The sequence below is a fragment of the Balearica regulorum genome, chromosome 3, assembly GCF_011004875.1.
Source record: "Balearica regulorum gibbericeps isolate bBalReg1 chromosome 3, bBalReg1.pri, whole genome shotgun sequence".
Classification (NCBI taxonomy): domain Eukaryota; kingdom Metazoa; phylum Chordata; class Aves; order Gruiformes; family Gruidae; genus Balearica; species Balearica regulorum.
In genome coordinates, this window is record NC_046186.1 from 2,223,874 (window position 1) to 2,248,418 (window position 24,545).

Consider the following 24,545-nt stretch of genomic DNA (forward strand, 5'->3'; position numbering starts at 1 on the left):
CATTCAACAAAGAAGAGAATATCACAAAACCCACACAGAGAATGGGATGGTTCAGGGAATTGGTAATGTAATTAGCTTAATCCATCTTGGTTCAGTAGTGATTGAAAGTCATCACCATCTAGCAGCTGTCTGATGACCTCCGTAAAATGTATTAATTGATCTATTCAGTTCCTGGAGGACTTGCATTCACACCATGGCCCCCATTAACAATCACTATTTTTGGCAGTAGCTGCATAGAAGATAAAGACGGTCTTCAAGGGTCCTAAAGACCTGATCCTTATGCTGCTTCAGAAGTAGAAGTCCAAGACACTGGCAAGGAGGGCAAGAAAAGGAGTTTTCCTTTACTGTCAAGAATGAAAACACGGGGCTTCAAGACTCCAGGATTCTCCTCCCGTTTCAGCATCACACTCCAATTTTGGTACAACTTTCACCAGCATAACGGAGGCCCAGTGTTTCACTTTCTTCCCCTCTTTTCCCTGCTCTTTTTTTCTATAAAAGCCAAAGGGTCTATGAAAAATTCCTCGTCTCTTACACTCAGATGCCAAAAAGTTGAGGCAAAATAAAATTAGCTAACCAGTTCATTTGTTCAGTGGATTTCTTTGAGTAAATAAGACACTGCAGAGCCAACACAACATACTTCAAAGAGCTTCAATTAGAGGAAATGAGCACTTCACGTTGTGACTAAAGGACACACTAGAGGAGAACAGCATTTTCATCAGGGTATGTTAGATCTACAGTGATAATCTAACTAAATGCCTTTCTTCTAATTATGGAATGACTCCAAAAAGTCAGGCTGTACGTATTTTCCCTACAGGGACACAGATAAAACATCCTGACATCTACCAGTACCAGGTCTTTGGCTAAATCCAGAGTCAGCTATGAACTAGTAAATGAAGTACTGCAAATAAAAGATAGATTACAACGTACAGTAACTTGAGCCTCTCTCATCTGCCTACTAGGGAGCAAACTAAATTGAAATATGAATGTGAAAAATAAGCTTTTTAAGAAAAAGAAAGCAAGAAATAGGTTTTCCATCCTCACTTCAAATTAGGGCAGAGTATTTAAATAAGTACCCTGTGTGCATGATGAGTGCACACACTAACTGCCTATTTTGAACAGCCACAAGACAGCATTGTACCAGTGATTTTAGGACTTGTTAAAATGCTAAACAAATTCAGGGATATGGGGAATTAAATCCTGACCTTATTAAAGTTAATGTGCAATTTGCCAGAAGCTTCAACAGGCCTATTTAATCTTCTATTTTTCAAACATTTTGCATTACTTAAGACACTTGTGAAGCAGTTGATTGAAGCCCACGATGAAAGTCTAAAGACCTTGAGTCTGCTCTAAGCTCTGACTTATTATATGATCTCAGTTGAGTAAGGTATTTTATTTCTTCATACCTACATTTCCCCATCAGTACAGTGAAAATAACATTCATATAAACCACCGAGATCCACGAAAGAAAAAGTCTCTAGGTGTGTGGCACTACTCCTGTCATTTCACACCTTCTCACACACCAAAGCACTCGGGTGATAATGAGGTTCAGGATAAATACAGTATTAAGCATCTCTGACAGTTACAAACCACCCTGGAAGATATATTCTCCCCCAACCAGCCATTAGCAACAGGATGTCATTAAAAAACCAAACCAAACCAAAAACATATTTAACCTGGTTTCATGAAGCAGAAAGACTTCTACAGTGTTTTGTCAGTGACACCTCTCCCATGCTCACCTGATTCATTAAACTGATTATTTTGAGCATATGACAGATTGCAAAAACATTGAGTCCCTTATGTTTCCTCAAATAGGGAGCAGAGATCCCAAACAGTGGTCCTAATGAGGGCGGGCACAGATAGCTCAGTCTTTTTCTGGTGGTGTTTGCTAGAAAACCTGAATGCAGGTACCAAACTGTCAGTGTGCAGAGAGCTCGAGACAAGTTGCCATCCAGGGCACAAGGTGAATCCTAGAACAGTTTGGGTTGGAAGGGACCTCAAAGCCCATCTAGTTCCAACCCACTGCCATGGGCAGGGACACCTTCCACTAGCCCAGGTTGCCCAAAGTCCGAAGGATTTGGGGATCTGAAAGGATTGTGGAAAATAGAACCTGAAATGCAAGACGTGAAGGATGAAGGACTTGTGGCAGCAGGCTGGAGGGCGATGGAAGGGGCCCGGGGCAGCAATGGAGGAAGGGAAACAAGTGGCTGTCCTCAGTGAAGCAGTGTTGGGAACAGGCCACCAATGTTTTTAGAAATCTGGCTTTGTCTGTTATTCCATTACAGTCACACAATGGCCCTGAAAGCAATTTAGATCAGAGTAATAGCTTTTGGACTTTGCACTGGAGGTGTAAAAATCTGTAATCACCACAAACAAGTTTCTGATAACATGAGCCAGTCAGTAAGAAAACAGCTATTCCACTGGAACATAATAACTGACAACCGGATGACAGCTGGATGGAGGCTGCTGCTGTTGAGAGAAAAAATCGGAGTCAAGCTCAGGCAAATCAGCACACCAAGCAAAGATTTTTCCAGACCTGTGTTCCTTAGGAGAAGACCTGCTAGGCTGCAAACTCATGCTGTCCTCTAAGAATAAACCTGTTGGGTTTAGATATAATGCTATGGTGATAGTACCATGAACAAATGGTTCATTGTGTCTATAGCGGTGTTGATGAGGAAGGAGGAGATGTGCAGGGAGAAAAAAATAGGAGTTTGGCCTTTAATAACGCTCCTACAAGTGATGTGAAAAGCCTGGGGGCATATCAAGTAGATATTTCCCGTAAGTCATCTTTTGTTTTCTTCATCCGAATCACATTCTCCTCCTCAGAGTTCAGCTACAGCCACCAGTTTCTCACAATAACAAATATCTGAAGGAAGGATCTCCTGGTCACCAAAATCGTGTCTCAGTTACCACAGACTGCTGTATCACAATCACATTCACAAGCCTAATCAAGCTTCACCATACTCATGTTTAGCATCTCTTCCTCTTTGGTAACTTTGGAAAGATATTCCAGAATCTCAGTCCTGACCAAAAATTCCCAGCTTCCTGCCTCATTTTATGCAAGGCTACTTCTTATTTTCTGCCCAAATCAATGCTTCTATTTCTTAAAAGGTTATTTTCCTTCTCTCATAGATTTGCAGGGGTCATTTATGCCCACATCTATCCTTTGAACAAAAGGATATGCTCTTTGATGCTCCTCTGCACATATTTCCACAGTTCATTTTCATGAAGATGGGGATTATTCCAGACAAGATCTTGCCAAAAAGCCTTGTCTGACTGCTGCATTAATACTTTCATCTCTAAGAAGAGTTATCCTGAAAAAAAATAAAATGCTTTTCACGACTACATCCACCAGTGGCTTATTCATATTACAGACCAAGACATTAAGAACTTCTCCTCCTCTGCTATTTTCACATGGTGATCTCATGGTTCACAGCAAAACCCCCTCTGAGTTTGACTTCAAACTTCCCTGAACTGCATCTCATCCCATCTCTATCACTCCAGCTTCACCACCACCAGATCCTGCTTGTGCATCCTCTGTCTTTCAGTGGTGCTTCTCAGCCCTGCAAGGTTTCGTCAGCGCCCTACTACTCTTTGTGTCATTGTAAATAAATACAATTTTGAGGAAGATTAGTTTTTAAATGGATGTTTGAGAAATTCCACTAATAACCCTGAGTCCTTACTGTCTTTGTCAAAGCTACCCAACGTTTCTTGCCTTCAGCCACTTTCTTCTCTACCATGTTTCTCTGCTTATCCCTGCTCCATCATATTTCTGGTAGGGCATAAAAATCAAATGCCTTAGAGAAGTCCAAGCAGGCGAGGTCTAATGCACAAGGCTTTCTCATGCTGCACGCTCCTGGAGAGCTAGGCATTGGCACTGCTTCCAGCTCACGTAGCTGGAAGCCAACCGAGTATTGTCTGCACATGCAAAAATAGGCAAGTATGCTATAGCTTCCCTTCCTAATATCAGACAGAGGTAGGAGATAACAGAAGAAAAATACTCCAGGGAAGACCCCACACTGAAAATACAGCGCTAAAGGGAAGTATTATCTATCGTCCTGGGAGGTGAGTGCCGGAAATAACAGCACGACCATGGTACATTTATGAAAACTCTGAAACACCCACGGGGAAAGAATGGAAGTCTACAGCCAAAAGAAAAAATTACACACCTTGCAGCTCCTTAATAAATGTAGGAAACTTCACCTGCAGCCAAGAGGCAATTATCTATCAGTATCATTAAAGTACTGTGTGTGCCACATCCTATGCTCTTGTCTGACTGGCAGTGAAAACGGGGCCTCCAGAAATCTTGACGTTTCTGGGTGCATTAGAGAGGCAGTTCAATTTAAATAGCTTCTCATTCTACTTGGCCTTTCCCATTCTGAATAGATAGGAAGCAGTTTTAAAAATATTTAGTGCATTAATGATTAAGACTGAAAAATAATAAAAGCCTGAGTCAGATCTTGCTGTAATTAAAGAAAGAATCCCTCCAAGTGTAATAAATCAAGGTATGAGGCCCACCACAGATAATTACCTCTGAACACGGTACACACGTGTCCACGGCGGGACAAGGGCCAGGATTCTGGCCACCAGATCCACAAGAGTGCTGGGGGGATAGCTCTTGTATCTTCCAGTCTTCCAGAGCTCGTACAGACCAGTGCCACGGATCACTAGTGTCGGATAAAGCTTCATGCCATCCGGGCGAAAAGCAGGATTCTCAAAAAACTCCTGCAAAAGCGGAACACAAAATGTAAGTCAGGGCAAAACAAAACTACATTTCCTGGGGCTTCAGCGCCCCAACAAAACTAATTCCAAGATAGATTTTGTAAAAGACAATTGTAAGTACATTTTAAGAAGTACTGTCTTACATTGAGTTGCCAGTATTTGTCAGTTTACGACATTTTTTTGAAATAAAAGAGCATGTTCTAGATTTAAAGAGAAAGCCACGAAAGAAAAAAAAATCCACATGACAATGCTACGAGTCAAATCTGTACATTACTTCTACCTTTCAGCATGAATTCAATAGATATTGCACCATTTATTGTAACATACTCTGCTCAGAATTAGAACAATAGAAATGAGTGTACTTATCTTCAATCTCAGCAGACCACATTTAGAGATTAATCAATGTGTCTGGGACACATCATTTGAATAGCAATGAAGAAAAACAGATTTATTCTACAATGATGTTATGAACAATCCTGGAGAAGGGGAGGACAAACTGTATCTTCTGCTAACTCCTATGACTAAATCCCAGCACAGAACTGCAGACTGAACAGCACTAGCTCACACTACACAACAATCACATTGGTTTTTTGCTGATTAAATTTCAGTAATGACAATTAAAATCACTTACAAAAATAATCAAAACCCAGGCAAGGCACCCTGAACCGAACCACCATTAAACTGACGTAAATGATAACATGGCCCTCTCATTATAACAACATCGACGGGCCAGACCTAGTACTGGATTAGACTGTTGCACACTTGAAATCCACCGCTTGCTCCCTCCCCAGCATGGTATTCTCATAGTAATAAAAAAAATAAAATACAAGTTTGTTAAGCTGAGTTAATGGCAGGCTATTGTGGTCCCACCAGCTGCAGTGCTAGCTTTGGTACTCACCGGCATTTTACTGAAGTGCTTCAACACATTCCTATGGCCCAGACCCACTCAGACATTTTGCTCCATTTTCTACCGCTGCTACGTGTTAAACCAGCTCCTGGAGTGCCCCAGCAAGCCCCGACGTTGGAATAAAGTGCCTTTAGCAGCCTGCTGGGAGCAGGACCTTCCCACCTGGGCAGCTCTGTTGGCTCCCTGTGCTTCACAAAACCATACTTCAACATGATAAAAAGCAGCAAATGGCTTGCTGCTAGCTTAAGCACACCAAAATGGATCTGCACAGACTCAAATGCGTGCTAGATACACGACAAGGACGGGAAGAGGCGAGGAAGGTCAGAGAAACGGCAGGACCACGTCAGCCCAGGCCGTTTCTGGCAGACTCCCTGCCTAAGCCTGGGGCCAGCTCCGGCAGCCCCTGCCCTGCACGCCTGCGCTCCTGTGCCACCCTACCTGCCGTGCAGCTACAGAGCAACACAGACCAGAGAGCTAACCCAGCTGAAAAAAGCAACCAGTTAAAAAATACCTTCTCCAGGCAGACCAGACTCCTGAGCCATTTATACACAGAGAGACAGGGACAAAGGAGTCAGTTTAAGAGACAAAACAAGGTCTTGACCATAGATAAATCACAGGCTGGTTTGGGTGGGAAGGGATCTTTGAAGGTCACCTAGTCCAATCCCCCCGGCATGAGCAGGGACATCTTCAACTAGATCAGGTTGCTCAGAGCCCCGTCCAACCTGACCTTGGATGTTTCCAGGGATGGGGTGTCTCCCACCTCTCTGGGCAACCTGTGCCAGTGTTTCACCACCCTCCGTGTAACAAATTTATTCCTTCTATCTAGTCTGAATAGCCCTTTAGTCTAAAACCATTACACCCCTTGTCCTATCGCTACAGGCCCTGCTAAAACATCTGTCCCCAGCTCTCTTATAAACCCCCTTTAAACACTGAAAGGCCACAATAAGGTCTCCTTGGAGCCTTCTCTTCTCCAGGCTGAACAACCCCAAGTCCACGCTGCTGCTGCAAAATTAACTGTCAAATCCTGCATTCATGATCCGATGAAGCTCCCGCCATCACCATCCCAGCAGCACTGCTGGCTTAAGTCCTGGATGGCTCCATAAAACAAACAAACAAACCCAAAACCAAAAAAACCCCCAAAACAAACACAAGGGGGAGGTACTGGTTTTAAATTTTGCAGGACTGTTTTAAATCAGATCAACTCACTGACTTGAGTTACCTGCAGCTTTGCAAAAACGGTTGTGCCAAAAGCTGTGGCTGCTGAAAGAACTCTGGTGTCCCTGCCCATGGCAGCGGGTTTGGAACTAAACAATCTTTGAGGTCCCTTCCAACCCAAACCATTCATTGATTCTATAACCCCATCCAGGCAGAGGCTCGTTGCACCTCGTTACAGAATCGCTAACCAATTTGGTTCTCTACCCTCAGCCTCCAGGAGGGATAACTAACTCATTTTTCCTCAAAGAGTATCCAAGACACAAGACCAACCATCCTAGACAGGTAATGCATCTTGTATCCCATTAAGCTGAGCTATCTGTAGGGTACGTAGGTTATGAGGAGGTTAGCCAAAGGCAGATAAGGCCAGATGACTCTGAACCCCAGTGCCAAGGTGCTCGCTCTGGAGTGTGTGTAGAAATAAGGTTGGTCTTCTCCTTTCCTCAGGACTGGTTACACACTCCATAAACACTCCTGTTCATCATGAACCCCACATGGCCACCATGAGATGAAAAACCAGACTTATCTTGCCAGCTCCACAAAATAATAAAATTGTCGTCACCTCTGAGGATAGGACATAAATGACTTATTTGGCAGCAGATGTGATGGCTCCCTGCCCTGCCCACGCTTCCAGCCATGCTGTCCTGCTCCCAACCTCTTGCCAGCTCCAATTCCTGATGGACCCTTGACCAGGATGACTCACCTCACTAATGTGAGAAAACCCAACATGCATTTTGGAGAGAGTGCTTTGCTTTTGCCTCAGCATTGGGCTGGGTTACGGAGCAGTCTGTTGAGCACCACTGATGAATCATACATCATCTCAAGCGGGAAGGGATCCATAAGGATCATTGAGTCTAACTCCTAGCAAGGAATCACAGACTGGTAAGGGTTGGAAGGGACCTCTGGAGATCATCTAGTCCAACCCCCTGCTAGAGCAGGATCACCCACAGCAGGTCGCACAGGATCGTGTCCAGGTGGGTTTGGAATCTCTCCAGAGAAGGAGACTCCACAACCTCTCTGGGCAGCCTGTCCCAGGGCTCGGTCACCCTCACAGGGAAGAAGTTTTTCCTCATGTTCAGGTGGAACTTCCCGTGTTCCAGTTTGTGCCCGTTGCCCCTTGTCCTGTCACTGGGCACCACTGAGAAGAGTCTGGCCCCGTCCTCTTGACCCCCACCCTTTAGATATTGGTAAGTGTGGATCAGATCCCCTCTCAGCCTTCTCTTCTCCAGGCTAACCAGCCCCAGCTCTCTCAGCCTTTCCTCATACCAGAGATGCTCCAGGCCCCTCCTCATCCTCGCAGCCCTCCGCTGGACTCTCCCCAGTAGTTCCCAGTCTGTCTGGAACTGGGGAGCCCAGCACTGGACACACACAACTCCAGATGTGGCCTCAGCAGGGCAGGGCAGAGCAGAGGGGGAGGAGAACCTCCCTCGACCTGCTGGCCACGCTCTTCTCCGTGCACCCCAGGACACCGTTGGCTGCCTTGGCCACGAGGGCACACTGCTGGTCATGGAGAGCTTGTTGTCCACCAGGACGTCCAGGCCCTTCTCCGCAGCGCTGCTTCCCAGCAGGTCACCCCCACCCTGTCCTGGTGCTGGGGTTATTCCTCCCTGGGTGCAGGACCCTCCACTTGCCCTCGTTGGATTCCATTGGGTTCCTCTCCGCCCAACTCTCCAGCCTGTCCAGGTCTGGCTGAATGGCAGCACAGCCTCCTGCTCTGTCGGCCTCTCCTCCCAGTTTGGGATCGCCAGCAAACGTGCTGAGGGCACACTCTGTCCTCTGTCCAGGTCGGTGATAAGTTGAATAAGACCGGACCCAGCACTGACCCCTGGGGCACACCACTCGCTGCAGGCCTCCAACTAGACTTTGCGCCACTGATCACAACCCTCTGGGCTCTGCCATTCAGCCAGTTCTCAACCCACCTCACTGTCCACGCATCCAACCCCCACTTCCTAAGTTTGCCAACGAGGATGTTATGAGAGACAGTGTCAAAAGCCTTGCTGAAGTCAAGGTAGACAACATCCACTGCTCTCTCTTCATCTGTCCAGCCAGTCATGCCATCATAGAAGGCTGTCAGACTGGTCAGGCATGATTTCCCCTTGATGAATCCATGCTGACCACTCCCAATAACCTTCCCCTCCACATGCTTATTGATGACCCCTAGAATAAGCTGTTCCATCACCTTTCCAGGCATGGAGGTGAGGCTGACTGGCCTGTAGGAAGTAAAGTCAGAAAAAGGATCTGCCCCCATGTGACAGCAGGGGACCATTATGTCTGCTTAATGCGTCTCTTGGAAGCGTGTGTCCTCCCCTCTGCTCCAAGGGTTCAGTTTGACTTTGCAGGTCAATACCGTTGCTGGCGGCTGTCAGAGAAAGCAGACATGCTCTGCCCTTGGCCAACCACTCTTACTACTTCTTCTGTGCTGGCCCTGGTGCACATCTGATGCTCAAGATGCAAACAGGGGGAAAAGAAAAATAAATCACTGGACTTATTTTCAAACCAGCCAGCTGAAGCTGGTGTGTAATCCAAAGTCAGATAGCATATGAGGCAGCGTAGGGTCAGAAAAATAACTCAGAATCCTGTTGTCCTGGAACAACCCAAAAGGACAGACTTCCATCTTTTGTGGGTGGTTAGAGGTGCTCTAATGTAAAACAAAGCAACTGTGAAAGAAGGAATAAGAAAATTGTGTAAGAGGTGATTATTCTGACAAGAGGAGCTCTATGGCCAAGTGGCACTGAAGAAGAGAAAGACATTAAGGTAAGGAAGCAATGATGCTTCCCCAGTGAGAGAGAGGAAGGGAAATAAACCACTCCAGCAAGGAAAGAAGGCTTCTAGTAAGGTTATGTATTAATATTCGCAACAATACTGAACTGAATGCAAAAGCATGTATGATTCACCAGTCAGAATATTTAAACATTCCCTGATTTACATTGCAGATTAAAGGCAGCCATCAACACAGCACTAAGGTTACAGCCATCCAGCAGGCAAAGGCAAGGTCAGAAGTTAAGGTTGCTAATTCACATCGTGAATTTTGCCACTTCATACACGCTGCATGTTTTACGTCAATATATTAAGCTCGCTGATAATGCTACTTTATACTTCAGCAACACTAGCATTAAAAAAACCGACATATTTTCATATTTATTTCTTAAACTATTTCTCAAATTATTCAAGTTCAATTATTTCAAAAGTCATTAAATTCAAAATGTAACAAAGCAGTATCTCCTTTATTCCCCTGAACCCCCTTTTCCAGCAGTAAACTTTAAATAGTTTCTGTAAATCCCAATATTTACAGGCTTAACCTTTTCCCATTTACAAACAGTTTTGATTAAGTCTCATGCAAAATAAAGGAACTATAAAATGCTAACACATGCCAAGCTTTAGTAGGAATTGTAGCCTTTTCTTTTTTTAATTAGACACCTTAAAAGGTGTCTTTGACTGATAAAAACGTTCAGAACAGTTTCCTGCCAAAACAAATTCAATCCCTAAAACAACATTTGTTCCGGAGACCACCATCCATAGCATCACTGGAGTCAACGGGAGGCTTTCCATCAGCTCTAGCAAGCGCTCAATCAGGGCTTAAATCCACGTCTGCTAATGCACTGTGAAGTTAGAGGTTAAAGATGACCTACAGAGAAAGGATCCTTACATATTTCCAGTCTTTTTGAATCACTCGAGGATGCGGCGTAGTGCTCTCACATGCATGAATATTCCAAATGGAAGCACATACAACTTCAAAGCTACTAAACCAATTTTCTTTGAAGCTTTCTCCCCTCTAGCTAAAGACTGTAAGCCAACTAGCATTTAACACGTCTCATGTAATAAAGACGGATGTCAGAGTAAAATTTTAAATTGGTGCATGTAGACAATGGACAAGATGTAAGAGATCATCATAGTGGTTTAATAATAATACAAAAAAGGTCAACTCAGATCAGCTGAAATGTAAAGGATCTGGAGGTTCATAAGCACAGATCTTTTCATACCCTAAAATAACGTTCCTCATAACCTTGCCTAATTTATGTGATATTAGAGAAAAGTTGAGTACTTTTGCACAGTAAATAATATGAGTAACCAGAGAATCCTGGAACTCACAACATTTTTTTTTTTTGCATCACCTGAGTTCCATTAAACATACTTTACTTGGTGGAACAGCTGCTCTGTGAATTACAAACAATGAATCTTAATAAGATCCCATCAACACACATTCAGGCTACAAGGTTATACAAGTTAGCCACTAACATGTTTTATGAGAAGAGTAATTGATTTTAGTAGCATATGCCTTTGTTGTAGAAGTTCCCTGTTATTAAAGCTAATGGCATCTATAGGATCCATTCATCCACCACCTCATAAACTCACTGCCACTATGAATAATCAGGGTCCAATGGGTGTAAAATTAGTCATTTAGATGCCAAGAAGCCACTGATTTTTCCATCAAGGCAGACGTATCAAAGCGCGTGATGGAATCCTTTTCTCCAACTCCCATCGATTTCTTTGAGTCTTAAAAATTGCATGCCATTGTAATTACTGTCCAAGAAAACAGACATCGGTTGAAAACCCAAAAGTCACCGTGACACTACGTGAACCAAAAAAAAAGATCAGAATATAAGAGGAGATGGAATCAGAAGATGAAGTTCTGAACTCAAATATTTCACTTCCATATGCGTTTGCAATAACCTTTTTAAATCAGAAAGCCTGTTCGTCACCCATATAGCTGTTGAGAGTTGCAACAAAAAGGTCAAACGATTTGGGATCGTAATGAGACCACACAGCGGTTCAGTCCCCTTTTCAAGTTCGGTAATAGCACAACTCAGCCAATATTAAAAGATTATACCTTGCAGTTTTAAACTGATTTTACTGAACACTTTAAGTAGAGAACAAATTAGAAACATGTTTTGAAGACACCCCAAAGCTGCAGTTCTCCAAAAGGAGAAAAAAAAATATTTTATGGGATTCCACTTCATCTTTTTACAGACTAAAGATTCAGTTGCCATCTTTAATCTTCTTGCTCTCAAGATGTTCAACTGTTTGAGGAGATACCAGTCATAGGGTTAAGCGCAGCAATTTTTTAAAGCTATTTACTAAAATGTCAGGATTTGTTAAAAATAAAAGTTACCAAAATCTATTTTTTAATGACTGTCCACTAGCAATCAGGCGCCACTCAACCTGATTCTTGAATTGGTTCCTTTACTATAGCCCTTGCATTACACAGATGATTAAATTCACATCCGACTACATTAAAATGAACATTATCTTAACTCTCCACATTACAGCACTCCTTATCTCCATCAGCTGTATTATTTATAACTATGAATACTGGTAGCACTTGAAAGCTACTGCGTCAAATGACACTTCCAACTCTACAGGGAACGAACAATCACTTAGTAGTTTAATTATATGCATTAATAGAAGCTTGTGGCTCAAAAATGTGGCTGCCTTTTAGTTCAAAATTTGCATTTTCCCCTCTTTCTTGTAAATGCTAGGATAATTAAAATGTAATGATAGGATCTGCATTCACCGATACTGACAATGGCCTACTGACCGAGAAGTACAGACTAAATTGTGCCTTTTTACAGCCTGGGAACACACGCGTTGTCAAGCACAGGGTGTCACCTGGGAAGCAGAGAAATGGGGTGCCAAGAGCAAGCCGAGAAGTGGTCATTTGAAAGTCACTCAACATCAATATGTTTCAATTATGTGACCTTAGACTTCCTATTAAGTTACCAGAAGATAGGAAGATACTACTTGTTAGCTGCTCTGAACACCAGCTGTTGGCAGACTCTGACTTGTGATAAATGAGAAGGTTTTAGATTGAGCTTATCACTCAGTGGGATAATGACGAAAAAGAATCGTATTTACTGCGATGCATATTGTTAAGGGCATATATGTCACATACTGTGATCGTACACAAAAACCAGCAGAGCACACGTGAGCACGAAAGCAATGCAGGGCATCCAGTGATGATAAAGCAGATCAATGCTCCACGAAAGAAAAGCAAACTCTCTAGTATTCCACCTGCGGCAAGCTGGAGCTTGTTGTTCTGCTGACTGTGTGCACACCCACTCTTCAAGGTATCTCTGCCTGACACTTATTTTAAATACACAGAATTATATTAGAAATGTACACAGAAATATATTAGAAAAACGTTTTGATTGTAACCTGGGGAATTCCCCAAGCTGCCGTGAGTTTATATGAAGATGGTATGTTGATATTATTTGTGCCAAATACACCGCTGTTTCTGAGGTCCATCAGGTGTTACCTTGCCTCGAAGAGCAACACTTTCTGTCCATTCAAATATTCTTTGGAGGAGTGACTTTACAGCGCCATTAGTAAATCCTGTTGCCGAATCAGCGATGTTTGATGCAAACACAGTACAACACGGCATCATTTTTAATTAGGCTCTTCTGAAATGCACACGTTACTTTATATATGGTGCCATGAATCTCTATAAAACCGATTCAAAGGTTAACGTAAAGGAGAGATAAATCAAGTCACTTCTGCTTAACGTCTGCACTCATGACAAAGTCTCCTACAGATGGAACGAGGGGGCAACAAGTTTTTAAAAGCAGATGATCCAAATTTCCAGCTCTCCTGAGAGCACCTGTAAAGCACTCTGCAGTCAAGGGAGGAAAGACCATTTCCCACTTAATTGTTATAACTTTCCTGACTATTTGACAGCTACATAATAAAATCCTTTCAGTTCCTGACACATTTAAGCTGTCAAATTTCACCATACAGTCTGAAAATATGATTATGGAAACTACTAAGGTAAGGAAACAGTGACATAACCCCCAACACTTCTGCCCTAAGGGTCAGTTTTGCAATGATGAACAACATCTATTTTTAGCCCATCTGCCCACAAATCTCTTCAACGCTAGTACATGTTAGCGCGTAGAAAAACAGCACATCAGAGGTTGTAGCATGGTAATGCACAGTAGGTGAAACGGGAAAGTTTGTTTTGTATTAGTCTTGCATATTCATTTTCCTAGTCTTTAAATTCCTAGAGGAAGAGGCTCAAAATACTGAAGCAGCTTAGCAGTAGCACATCACTGAAGACCTTGATATGTCTTATTGAACTATTACAATAGCACACATTAACAAAAACTTGTTTTGAGTTGCTACTTAATAATCTACGTGCTTACTTGAGGATGTTCTATAATGCCTCATATGTAAACTCTGAGCGACAAATAAGAAAAGTGAATTTGTCTGCTAACGACCGGAGGGAAGAGTGTAAAGGACCTTGTCACTCACCCTTGCAGGTGCAGGAAGCTGTTACGTCTCCTCCCTTCCCCGACAGCCTCAAACCCCCCAAATCCACATGCCAAAGGGAACTCTTCCAGAAGGGTCTGGCACAAGTGAATCCTCACGATCTTGAGCTTCGCTAAGAACACTTTATCACATTGAACCCAGGAACAAACTGCTCTTGGGGTGCAAAGCAAACAAACTAATAGACAGGAGCATTTAGCCCACAGATGCAAAGCTGCTTTCAGCGAGTTATTTACTAAGACTATGCACCTCAGTGTCATAAATACCCTAATTCTCCACATGGTGTAGGAAACTGCTGCTGCCAGACGAGGAAGGAACATGCCTGCCTCCCATCCCATCCCTCCCACGGTCTCTTTTTACCCCCGGACTGTCAGGATCTACAGGTTGTCTCCTGTCTAACACTGTTGGATAGCTGCTCTCTCCAAGTTTGCACAGAACTTACCACGAGGAGATCCTAGTCTGCGACAGTCCCTGCCACTGCTAGAATACAACTCAATAGTGAGAGGAAACATTTAACATTTGGAAGAGGCCTTGGGCATCAGCAACATGACCTTGGAGCGTGGTTTTGACTCCTGAACACAGTATCTATCCGAACACCAAGACAAATCTCTCCAGATTGTGCTCACTGCACCGAGCAGTCCCATCTGCTTAGTCTTGCAGGTGCTCCGAGTGAGTCTCCATTTATTACGCAGTTTTGGAGAAACCCATGAGAATACCTCAATCAATTTGCTGTGAAGTTTCACCTTCACTTTTACCAAGCACAGAACTCTGGGTTTTATGTTTCTGGGAGGGTCAGCTTTTTCCTAGGGCTAAGAATGGGAAATATAGCATTTTTCATTGTCTTAAGTACACAAGTTTTGCAACGCAGATCCCTTTAAAGTACGTCTTCTACCCTAAAAAACATTGAGAGCAGCAACTCTATAATGTTTTTGATAATCTAATCCTCCTTCATCAGACCTTTCCATAAGGAGCATCAATACAGCCACGTGCTCTCTCCCACCCCACTCAGCTCTGCAAAAGCTTCTCTCATTTATTACGTTCACAATAAAACCATTATGCTTTTCCAGTATGCTTTTTTTATTATTATTAAAAAACAACCCCAACAACTAACTCCTCGAAGATTTAATTTGGACATCGTGGTTTATCCACCCTGACAGCAAACATTCAGTTGCTGTCGATGATTTGTGGCAATACATATTTTACCAAATGACGCTCTCTCTGCTTAAATGCCTGGCAAATTTGCACTCTCTATTGAAGATACATCCCTTTATTCCTGCGCTTCTTTCCATTTGGCTGTATGTTCCCAGCCATATGCTCATTATTGACTTCAGCAGCAAGGGGCCTTAGTGAAAGAGCCCCAGAAAACAACTTCTGAATGCTGGCTTGAAAAACCTCTGCTTGAATAGACAGAGCAACCGTATGGACCTATGCAACCTGCAGCGGTCTGGGGACTGTTAAGTGCAGAAATGATCTTTTAGTTCAGGTATAAAAAGGGTCTCAACTGTACTTTTATATTTAGCAGAAGCTTTTTCTGGATGGGAGGTTATTTTAAAGGTAGTGATTGTTATCTTAACTTTTACGGCTGGCACACTGGAGGGAAACACGCATGTGGGCAACATACTAATTCAGAAAGACAAAGGAAGCAATCCAAGACCCATAAGAAACGTGGTTTTTCCACACAGCCTTGCAATTTATCACGTCCATACTAATGGTATAGCAATACGTACCATTTCTGTGCAGTGCAATGCACCATAGCAAAGATCACTCTTACTACTGAAACTCCCATCCTTTGCATTTTCTGGTTTAAATTGTGACACCCTATTCCGGTTAAGCACAGATCCCCAAACGACGCCGAAGATAAAGGACCAGTTTTACACGTACTATTCAACTGACTCAGCTATTCTGCTCCTGCGCATCAAAGGCCGCAGCTTTAACTTCTACTTCCTTCCTACGTCACACGTATCCGGAGAGAAGTCTGACCCAGAGCTGCAGCAAACACACTCAGCGAGCAAATAAAAGTTATTTCCACAGAGCCACTGGAGAGGGAAAGAAGCTTTGTGCCCACAATTCAACCATCTGCAGAAGTGGGCGCACACTGGGGCTTTATCTAGATATTTTATCCGCAGAAATACGAGTGCAATTATCTGTGAAAATAGTTTCTAAAAATAGACTGTTCCTTACTACCATGATTCTCATTAACATAAAAATTACCATGGTGTTGGCCATAGTTCATGAAACTATAATTGTTTCCAAAGTGAAGAGCTTTTTAGCTCTAACATTTACTAAGACTCCAAGAGAAGCTCTACTAACTGAAGGACTGATCATTAAATACTGCCTAATCTGTTTCTGTAAATGTGCCCATGGAAAAAAAAAAAAAAGACTAATTTTCAGAGGTAGTGCTGGCTACCTGCCAATAATAGTGTTTCAATGAGATGTTTAGTAGGAATTGAAAGGAAAATCATATGCCCCACTAAACATTTCAGAGCTATATTTAAAAACACAGATAATTGTCTTCCCAAAAGAGTAAAAATCAATGTAGATCAACAGTTTAACTGTCTTTTATTACAGTTATTAAAAGCTTCTGATAGAGGTGCAATATATTAGTTTCATTACAAATTTCATCTGTTTGATAAAAATGAGAGCCCTCAGGAAAACTCTCTCATTTACAGCTAAAGGCAATACAGTAGTATTTAAAGTTTTACAACAACATCAAGTACGTTGCAAAGAGAAAGGACACTTGTATTACCTGCTGCATTACTTGCCCATTATTTTTCTCTTGTGTTTAATACACCCAGGGAGGCTGTAGCCCTCTGCACAGCTCACACTTGGATCACAGATGCATCACGCATTTCACTAAAATGAGGCTATTTCTGGGAAATGCTTATTTTGCAATTCCTTCAGGAAAAAAAAAAAACAACCAAAAAAACCAGCCTGACATATGACTGTAAGAAAAGGAATCTTCAGTAGACTACAATCGTTCATTGATTGCATCTTCTTTAAAGTGCGTAAGAACAGCTCTGCTGAATTGAACTGAAAATCTCTTCAGTCTGATACCTGTCTCCAGTACTGACCATTAAATGGTCCTGCCTATGCTCTTAACCTCATCATCTTATTTCTACAAGGCTTTAGATGGAGAGAGTCAAGCCACAGGACCTCCTCATCGATCTCCTCAAGGAAAAATAGCTTCTCAGCAACTGAAGGCCTATCCGATATTTCCGAGCAGCATCCACCAGCCCCCATGCACCTTCAGAGCTGGAGGGTTCTGCAAGCAACTTGCTCTGACACTTCCCCTGACACTTCCCACACTTGAAATTTCTCATTTTCTGGCTCTCCTCCCCATTTCCTTTCCTTTTTTCTGCTCCCCAGATTTATTTCATCTATGAAGGGTCTTTAAAGTTGTTGAAGATGGGCTTACAGCCATCCCTCCCAGAGGGCCAAGAGGAACAGCAACAGTAAATCATGCTTAGGCAAAGACCATAAAAATAAAATAAAGGCAAACATAGCAATATCTGCTCCATTAATAAACGTTGCTAGCTTAGTAATATTTATTCTAGAGCAGATACAGTTTGTTGATTACACTATTGCCACTCAGTGGCTTTGCAGAAACAGAATGAGGAATTAGTAACAGCATCCTGGGAATTCTTTAGCCTCCTAAAGTTTTTGCTTAAATCCAAAGTTCTGCTTGGTAGCCCTGTTGGCAAGTGTGATTCATGAATCCTTCCAACCATTTACCCCTAGAGTCACCTCATCTCTCTCGTGCTACAACAGCAAAGCTGTGTGTTTATCGCATTCCACAGAATGAGGTGTCTGCTCTGGTAACAATTCCATTATTCCCGCTGAGTCCTTGATTTATTCTAGCTATTATTCTAATTATTTTCTCCGACCACCTGCTACGTGAGGCACTGCGACTTGGTCTTATCCGTTATGCTTGCATTTACCAACAATAAGTAGCAGCGTGCGCGTGTGTATGTGTACGCTACCTGACACTCCTGGCACAACGACACGGGTGGTGGGAGGAAGCAGAGCATACTCCCACCCTGCAGCGTTTTCCCATATGTGGAATGGGGTGGAAAGACCCAAAGTTGAAAGGAAATCCTCTGAGGCTATAAAAAGAATCAATAATAAGGGAAGAAAAGAGGCATGACGGGGGAAGGAGTGGAGAAGCACAATGTAACTGGGACACAGGACTAGTACAACCACTCTGTTTCAAAAAAGTATCATAATCTTCAGGATGAAGGCAGGAAAAGAAGTCACCTGTCACCTACTGTAAAAAAAGTATACATATAACCAAGTTTTGAATAATTAGTAATAAACTCTCCAGGAAAAGAGTTGCTATACACACACAGAGAACTTAAAAAAAAAACAAACCCAAAGAAACCCAAAAAACCCCCAGATAGGCTTGCAAAAGAGTGGGCATCCTAGCTGCTGGATGGAAGTAGCAGAAAACACTTTGAAATCAATAGGTCATAAGGGACAGAAGCAACGTTACTCTTGAAACTGTAATTACCTGTTCAATTTGAAGAAGCACCCAGTATTTTCAGTATGCAGTCAGCACAATCAGCAAGCTATTATCTTCCCAGGAGAAGCCCCTATATTTAATATATCAACTGGTAATGAAGGCAAGGCGCTTAGACCTCCTTCTAAAGTCATCTGGTTCCTTTTCATCCTACCTTTCCCTGGTCTGAAAAGCAGGATGACTAGAAAGGAGGTTAGTATCAAAACAACTTAGTTTTCCCCAAACTTACTTAGAACTATTACAAAATCCAAAACCTGTAAGGATCCTTGATAAGCCGCAGGTGTCTGTCCCAAAAAGTCAGAGGTATCCGATAGGAAGATTATGTATGTTTGTGAACTAGGAGAATACTGCATAAAAGCGCATGACCGCTGCTCGTGAACAGCTTAGTACTGTTGCAAGAACACAAAGTCCGTTCCCCTCTTTGCTCTCACGTTATTTTTTTATGTAGTAGAAGTGTCTAAATATTTACCAGCACGGACTAACATTTATACAGCACAACATATAAAAAGGTTGTTTTAATAACTCAAAACCATGATACAAAATTTTAAAGTAGGAAATAGAGAATGTACTATCTAGCTGAATTCCCAGGAAAGAAGGAATTACTGTCTGTTGCATATTTCTACTATGTTCACCAGTGCAGGACTCTGGAAAAAACAAAACAAAACAAAGAGGGTTGTGTTTACCCTCTATTCTCTCCTATTTAAGACAAAGGATCTTTTAAAAATAAATTAGAAAGCATTTAAGATAGGATGAGAAAGGCAGGGAAGGTAAGAGGAAGAGGGTAGCTGCCTCTTGTTTACCATTGCATCTTGAAATATGTCAGAGTGATCCACAACCTCTCCACTCTCATTCCCTGCAGCTCCATTCTCTGAAATGCACGGCCATCACTTAATCGGGCATCGACTCTGCAGCTGCCTCTTTCACACAGATCTCTTTTCGTGTGCCATCTGGTCTCAAATCACAGTGGAGACCCTGTGTACCTCACCAACACAGGCATTTTTGATTCCTCCTTCTCTCCTTTCCCATACTCCCTTCTCTTTAAAACCACGCAGGTATAATTCTTCTCCACATTGATGTGATCTATCACCTCTTCCCCACCAGCCCGCCTCTCCAACTCCCATTTTTCTTCCTCGCTCTGCAGCAATCACATTACTTCTTGAGGGCTTCAACCTCCACACCGATTACTCATCCTCCAACTTCTCATCTGTATTTTCACTGGCATCAAATCTTAATTTTATCTGTGAGTCCCACTTCAAACTTCTGAACTCATTCACAGGGCTGTCACTTGAGTTGGTCTTCACCCCATCACCCTATCTGTATTCTTGAATCCCCTCTCAAACTATCACCTCATTTTCTTACTCCCCTGCTTAGCATTTCTCTTTCCTGGCCCTCCAATCAGCCTTTTTGCCAATGCCAGCCCTTCAGCAAAAAATTCTGGTCTTATCTTAACCCTTCCTTTTCAAAACGGAAAAATTTCTTAATTCTCCTTGGGTCTCATTTTCATGCAGTCTCATTTTTCCCCATCACAACGTGCAAATTCCTTCCTGCCATGTCCTGGAGCTGTCCCACCATCAACATTGGTCTTCCCAGCTCCTAAATCCAAGAGACTTCTCTGACAGAAATAGTCTAAACCAGTTGACCTTCTCTGCTCTGTTTTCTCCTTCTCTTGCTTTTCTATGCTCAGCTATTTCCCCAGCTTTCTTTTAATCCCTCCCTCTCACAATTCCAGCCTCTTCACCATATTCTTGACTCCTCTTTCTGAAAACTTTGCCTTTTGCTGCTTCTGTTTCTGCAAAAGTTGTCATTACTAAATGGACAAAATACAGCATGGCATTAGCATTCCCCTAACAAGCAGGGGAGCCTGCTGGCCTGCAGAAACTGGAGCCAGTTCAGCATCACTTAAAGTTATACCTTTTAAACAGACTCCTCAAATCTCCTACAATGAAACAGGAACAACTCCAGATCCGACAGTGGAAAAGCCTTAGCTGTTTATCATGAATAAACAGCAAAGCATAATAATAATAATCACTAAATACTTTCTATGGAAGCTTGTAATTCTGCCTTAAATAATCCCTCCCTCTCCAGTTTTACATCTTGCAAATACCTTAGATTATGGTCTCCTCTTTGCTGGGTCTTACCCAAGGTTAGCTCTTTAAATCGTTTAGTCAGTGTTGCTATTCTTCCTCCACAAATTCTCTCCAGTCTATTATTACTTCAGTAATGACAGGCCCATAAAGAACCCAGAACTACAGCTAGAATGGGATATTAAGTAAGGGACTCGGGTTTTGCTGTACCCTGCATAACAAGTAATTCTATGAAAACACAGCTAATGTGATGTCCACCTTCTACCTCCTTCAGCACGGTAAGAAGATAATCCAGGAGCAGAGTCTGAGGCAGGAATTTTGAATTAACTTTCAGCTCTGTCACTGATTTCCCCTCTCGTTTCATGCACATCACTTTGCCCCAGCCTCTCACTTTGTCACAGGAACGTAATATTTGCCGAGTACTATGACATTATGTTTATGCAGAGCTCAAGGAATTCTGCACAAAACCCCTTACATAAAGTACTGACCACGATTTTCAGAATTTCCTTTGTGTACTGTACAGCTGTGGTTTTGATTGCTTTTTTCTAGACGTGTCTGTTTGCAGCGTACCAAGCTAAACCCCTGCTTTCTGCCTGCACTTCTAATCAATATATTCCATCGCATTGATAGCTGTTTAGTGCCAGAAAGCACCTAGTCTGACCTTGCACAGAAATATACCTGTGATTTCTCTATCATGACTGCAATTTTTGCACTATTTTAAAAAGATGACCAGTTTTGACTTAAAAAAAAAAGAAAAAATCTACCATGCTATTAAAGTGGTTAATTCCCTACACTGTTTACCATTTGTTCTTTTTTAATTTCAATTTCTCTATAAATAATTTTATATTTTCTTCCACATCATTGATAAAGATATTGAATAGTACTGAGCCAAGAACAAAGATACTATATAATACACGTACCTATACGCTCTACTTTGCGATTAATTACCTCTGAGATAGCATGCTTTTAACTTTCAATCATGTACTATTCTAAACCCGAGGAAAGAAAACCACCTTGGAAAAAAGTAAGAGCCCTAGTTCATATCGGAAGAGCTATATTCCACAGAGAGCCGAGTGACTCAGTCTTTCATGAGGCAAGGATATAATTTTCTGGATGAAGTAGTTCAACAAATCTTTCTCACCCTCCACCTTCAAAAATGAATTTTAAATTATTTGTCCTTAAGAAACAATTCTGGCCTGGATCGTAACTAATAGCTGAGCTAAGAAAAAGAAGCTGGAACAAACCAGAAACTCCCGGTTATTTCAAGCCATACTCACAACGAACTGGTCCATGTCCCTTTCAAGCCCCATGTTTGGTAGATCAGGCATCATGTGTGCCACAACTTTAAACCCGGCATCCTTGGCTAAGTGAAAAGACTCGCACACAGCCTTCACGGTGTGACCTCTGGGAAGAGAGAAAAGAGTTCCAGGATTACACAGAAAAAGATATATTTTGATAGGTTAATTGAGATTATTCTCTAGGAAGTGAGAAGGGTTGAGTTTTATTATCAGTTTATCACCACTCAAGTCTTGGAACGTGGTTGCTAATAAGCTACACTAGAGGCTAAAAGTAGTCCAGTTCACTACTTCTATAGCAGGTGAACCACAGCAAGGCTACAGCTATTCAAATCACAGCCTGAGAAACTTTGGAAAGCTGCTGAAATTCAATTTGTAAAGCAATGACACAAGTTGAGGCCACAGCACAAGCTAGGACACACGGCACTGAAGACTGTCTATAATCAACATGAAGCATAACCAGAAACAAAAGCAACAGAAGAGGAAAAGGAGAAGAAGGATGGGGTCTAAGTAAAACCAGCTAACTAGAAAATCATCCTGCAACATGCTTGCCAAAAATACTCAAGTCCTCCTTCTTAACTCTTCCTAACTTCTGAAAGGTGCCAAACTTGGCACAAATAGGCTGGATTGGGACTCTCGAAGGATTTCGTGTTGTTCTCCACCGTCATGAAACCAAACTAACTCAAGGCTTGCTCTGCTGGAGCTTGGTAAGAGTAGGAGCATGAATGACTGCAGGAACAAAGGTTGGATCTCACATAACTCATTAGCCTTAAAGCAACCTCTTCTCCCTCCTTCCATCGCTATGGTATAGGAGTCTTCTGCCTCCACAACAACAATCACTATCACTATATACAGCAACGAGGAGGTCCCCATCACATGTGACCAGTCTTCCCACAAAGTCCTTGCTTTTGCTCTTCCATCACTGGGAGGGCTCTCCTACTGCTGGCTGACATTTCCATCCTCTCAGTATCTGCTACCTTCCTTCCTCTCCAATCCCCATTTTCTTCCCATCAGACTTTCACACCAGCTCACCCCATCTTTTGGAATTCCTTGCAGGTGACTCTTCTCCATAGTCCTTTGGATGAAAAATTAACACCATCTGGGCATCTAGCAGCCTTCCAGTCCCTAAAGGGGCCTCCAGGAAAGCTGGAGAGGGGCTGGTGCCAAGGGCAGGGAGGGGCAGGCCAAGGGGAATGGCCTGAAGCTGCAGGAGGGGAGATGGAGATGGGATGGGAGGCAGCAATCCTTCCCTGGGAGGGTGCTGAGGCCCTGGCCCAGGGTGCCCAGAGAAGCTGTGGCTGCCCCTGGCTCCCTGGCAGTGGTCAAGGCCAGGTTGGATGGGGCTTTGGGCAACCTGGGCTAGTGGAGGGTGTCCCTGCCCATGGCAGGGGGGTGGAACTAGATGGGCTTTAAGGTCCCTTCCAATCCAAAGTGTTTTTTACAAAGATTTTTACAAATGCGTGCCTTGTGCTGAGACCTAACGTTAACCAAACAGCTACCTCCCTTGTTTTAATGGCCTCTTCCTTCCTCTCTACTGGAAGATTCTGCCTCCGTTAAATCCCTACATGTAGTTTTATGCCCATAGTTTTATTTATGATTTTTTTTCAGAAGTATTAAAGGTGTTTTGCTGAGACTGTTCAAGGACAGTATTATTCAGGACCTTGAGAAGCCTAAGGGGAGTAAATGGAGACTTGCTTCATAAATAAAAATTATTTTCTTATTAGAAGTGGAATTTGAGCTGCATCAATAACTTGATTATTTGATGCCTAGATCTGTTCTTGAATATTTTTCTGCCTCACAGCCACCAAAGGCAATCAAAAACCTCCACTAATGACTTATGGAACATAATAGAAAGTAATTTCCAAACAGTTAGCCTAATTGGTTGTAATCTGACATTTTGCTACAAGGAAAATATTAAAAGTTTAAAGCCAAAACACATCCCCCACAAAGTGGAAGAGAAGCAAAATGAGGTAATTTCAAAAGAAAGAGAAACTTGAATCACCCTCCTCTAAAAGTATGTTCCAATTCATTGCTCTAAAAAGTTGGAGGGAGATATTTGAGTGAACAGCCTGCGTTTTCCCCGCTCTGAGACAGCCTGCAGCAAAGCCTTTTAGGAATTCTGCAACCAGCTTTGAGAAGTGCCAAAAACCCTTTAAAAATATAATAATGTACAGAATTACTTCTGAGTGAAATCAAGTCAGTAATATACTATTTCATTCTTCTTCTGATTCATCAGCAGGAAAGCAAGGGTTCATTAGCAAACGTAGAAGCCAAAAGTGACATACAGCTTTGAATGATTTATGGTACCGGCTCTGATGTGACTGACAAAATTGGAGGAAAACTGAAGATGACTGAAGTGATAGCTAAGTGAGGTTTTAAAGTTCTACCTCAGGATAGGACACTTTTAAAAGATCTGAGGCGGAAAAAAAGTAAAAGCTGAAGAGAAATTAATTGTTAAATTTACAGTCTCTGTCGAAATTAACTGTAAGTGAATACATCTAGCCTAAGAGTGTGATCTCGCTACAGTCCTTAGTATGGATCTTTTCCTTTGG

At 42.5% G+C, this 24,545-nt stretch overlaps 1 protein-coding gene across 1 annotated transcript in view; it reads right to left on the minus strand.

Annotated features, from left to right (window-relative positions):
• Positions 1-24,545, minus strand: part of ELP3 (elongator acetyltransferase complex subunit 3) — an 89,118-nt gene that overhangs the window by 33,626 nt on the left and 30,947 nt on the right. Inside the window, exons 9-10 of the mRNA XM_075750327.1 lie at positions 21,976-22,102; positions 4,529-4,722 (exon numbers count right to left, since the gene is read on the minus strand). Of these exons, the coding sequence (XP_075606442.1) occupies positions 4,529-4,722; positions 21,976-22,102 (321 nt within the window). The remainder of the gene's footprint in view (positions 1-4,528; positions 4,723-21,975; positions 22,103-24,545) is intronic.